Genomic DNA, 1,600 nt, shown 5'->3' with positions numbered 1-1,600 from the left:
TTTATTTGATTTTGATTTTTGAGTCGATTCAAAATTTGAGATCACTTTGAGGACTCGTATCTTCTTACTTTCATCAAAGTAAGTTAAAATAAATAATTGTATTACTTTTTTAAAGGGCATTGAACATAATTTAAATAACTTTTCTAAAAGTTAAATTTGACTATAGAAAGTCAAAGTCAAAAAATATGATTATAGATTTTTTTTTTATTTTGTAGATTTGTCAATGTAAGAATCTTGTGTATTATAATAATTTGTTGGAGGATATATAATCTTTCTTTTTTATGAAATATTTTAGTTTATTTAAATATTTAAAACATCGGCCATTGTATTGAATTTTCAAAAGAGCGTCTAGCAAAAATTTCCAAATAATGAATAATTAGAAAGCTAATACGTATTAAATATTATTTTATTATGATTGAAATACAAATAAAATTACTTAGTTTGCAAATTTATTTGCCATACTATTGCAATTTCTAAATTTGTGATAATGATTACCAATTACATAATGATATTGATTGCTTTATGCATAGAGGAGCACAATTGCCTTTGCAAATCACATGAAAAGGGGCCAAAAGAAAAGCAATCTTTTCAACATCAATAATTACATTAATACCCATCAACTCTTCAAATCCACATAACAATAAAACATTATGCACGAATTAAACCCATAACATCTAGGAGATGAGTTGATGAACTATAATATTAGTCCCATAGAAGTCGTTCAAATGCACTTCTAGGAGAACACACATTACATCCCTAAATTAACAACGATAGAAGAGCTAGGGAGAGCGTAGAGCTCTCGTTTTCATATACAAAGTCAAACGTTCGAGGTGAGTTTGAAATGACGTCATGGAAATGGGTGTTGACGAAACTCATTCGACAATCCACAACCCTGATCCACCACAAAGATGTCAAAAGGTGTCATACCAAATTCACCATCCAACATGGAGAATGGTGAAGTAGTGGAACAAGAAGCATAAGATGTTCTAGTAGAGCATCTAGCTAGCCGAGCTTTAGCCACGGCTAGATCATGCTGTAGCTGGAACATCTTATCTTGCAAAGACGCTATTGCCCCAATACATCCATATACTGGGTCTTTGAGCCGCTCCTCGGCCTCAAACACCAAGGAATTGACCGCATCTTGTCTTTGTGGCTCGGGGACCTCATTTAGGATCTTGGTGACATTGCTAGCTCCGAAAACCTTATGGACCTTGGCGAACTTTTTTGGCTCATCGGCTCGAAAATAAGGTGCAAAGAGGCAGTTAAGTGTGCACCTCCTTTTCATGAATTTGCAAGCTGCACAAGAAGAACTTGCTCGTGGCTCTTGGCTTCTCATGAATTGGCTTTTTCTTTCCTCCCCTTTTGCAAAATATACATATAGCGTTTGATAGTGGTTGAGCACTATTTATTGAACCCTCAAAGAAAGATATATTTATTTTATTATTAATTTGTTAGCTATATAAATATAATAAATATAATAGTATTCTACATAACAAATAGTATTATATACATAATTTTAATAAAAACAATAATATATATTGAGGCCGGTTAACGTACAATAGGGCTTATCGTACATTACGTACGCGATAACCCTAGCCGT

General features: G+C 32.9%; 1 protein-coding gene across 1 annotated transcript; it reads right to left on the bottom strand.

The window, feature by feature from the left end:
• Window positions 1-566: 566 nt before the first annotated feature.
• Window positions 567-1,383, bottom strand: LOC110872679 (LOB domain-containing protein 21). Its single transcript, XM_022121533.2, has one exon. It carries the CDS (start codon window positions 1,334-1,336, stop codon window positions 848-850), a length of 489 nt encoding a protein of 162 aa, XP_021977225.1. The 5' UTR covers window positions 1,337-1,383; the 3' UTR covers window positions 567-847.
• Window positions 1,384-1,600: the final 217 nt, after the last annotated feature.

Source organism: Helianthus annuus, chromosome 8 (assembly GCF_002127325.2).
Source record: "Helianthus annuus cultivar XRQ/B chromosome 8, HanXRQr2.0-SUNRISE, whole genome shotgun sequence".
NCBI lineage: Eukaryota > Viridiplantae > Streptophyta > Magnoliopsida > Asterales > Asteraceae > Helianthus > Helianthus annuus.
This window is presented reverse-complemented; position numbering and strand designations above follow the sequence as displayed.

Excerpts from the sequence above, each read along its gene's own strand:
- LOC110872679 (XM_022121533.2), bottom strand. The coding sequence starts at position 1,336 with ATGAGAAGCCAAGAGCCACGAGCAAGTTCTTCTTGTGCAGCTTGCAAA.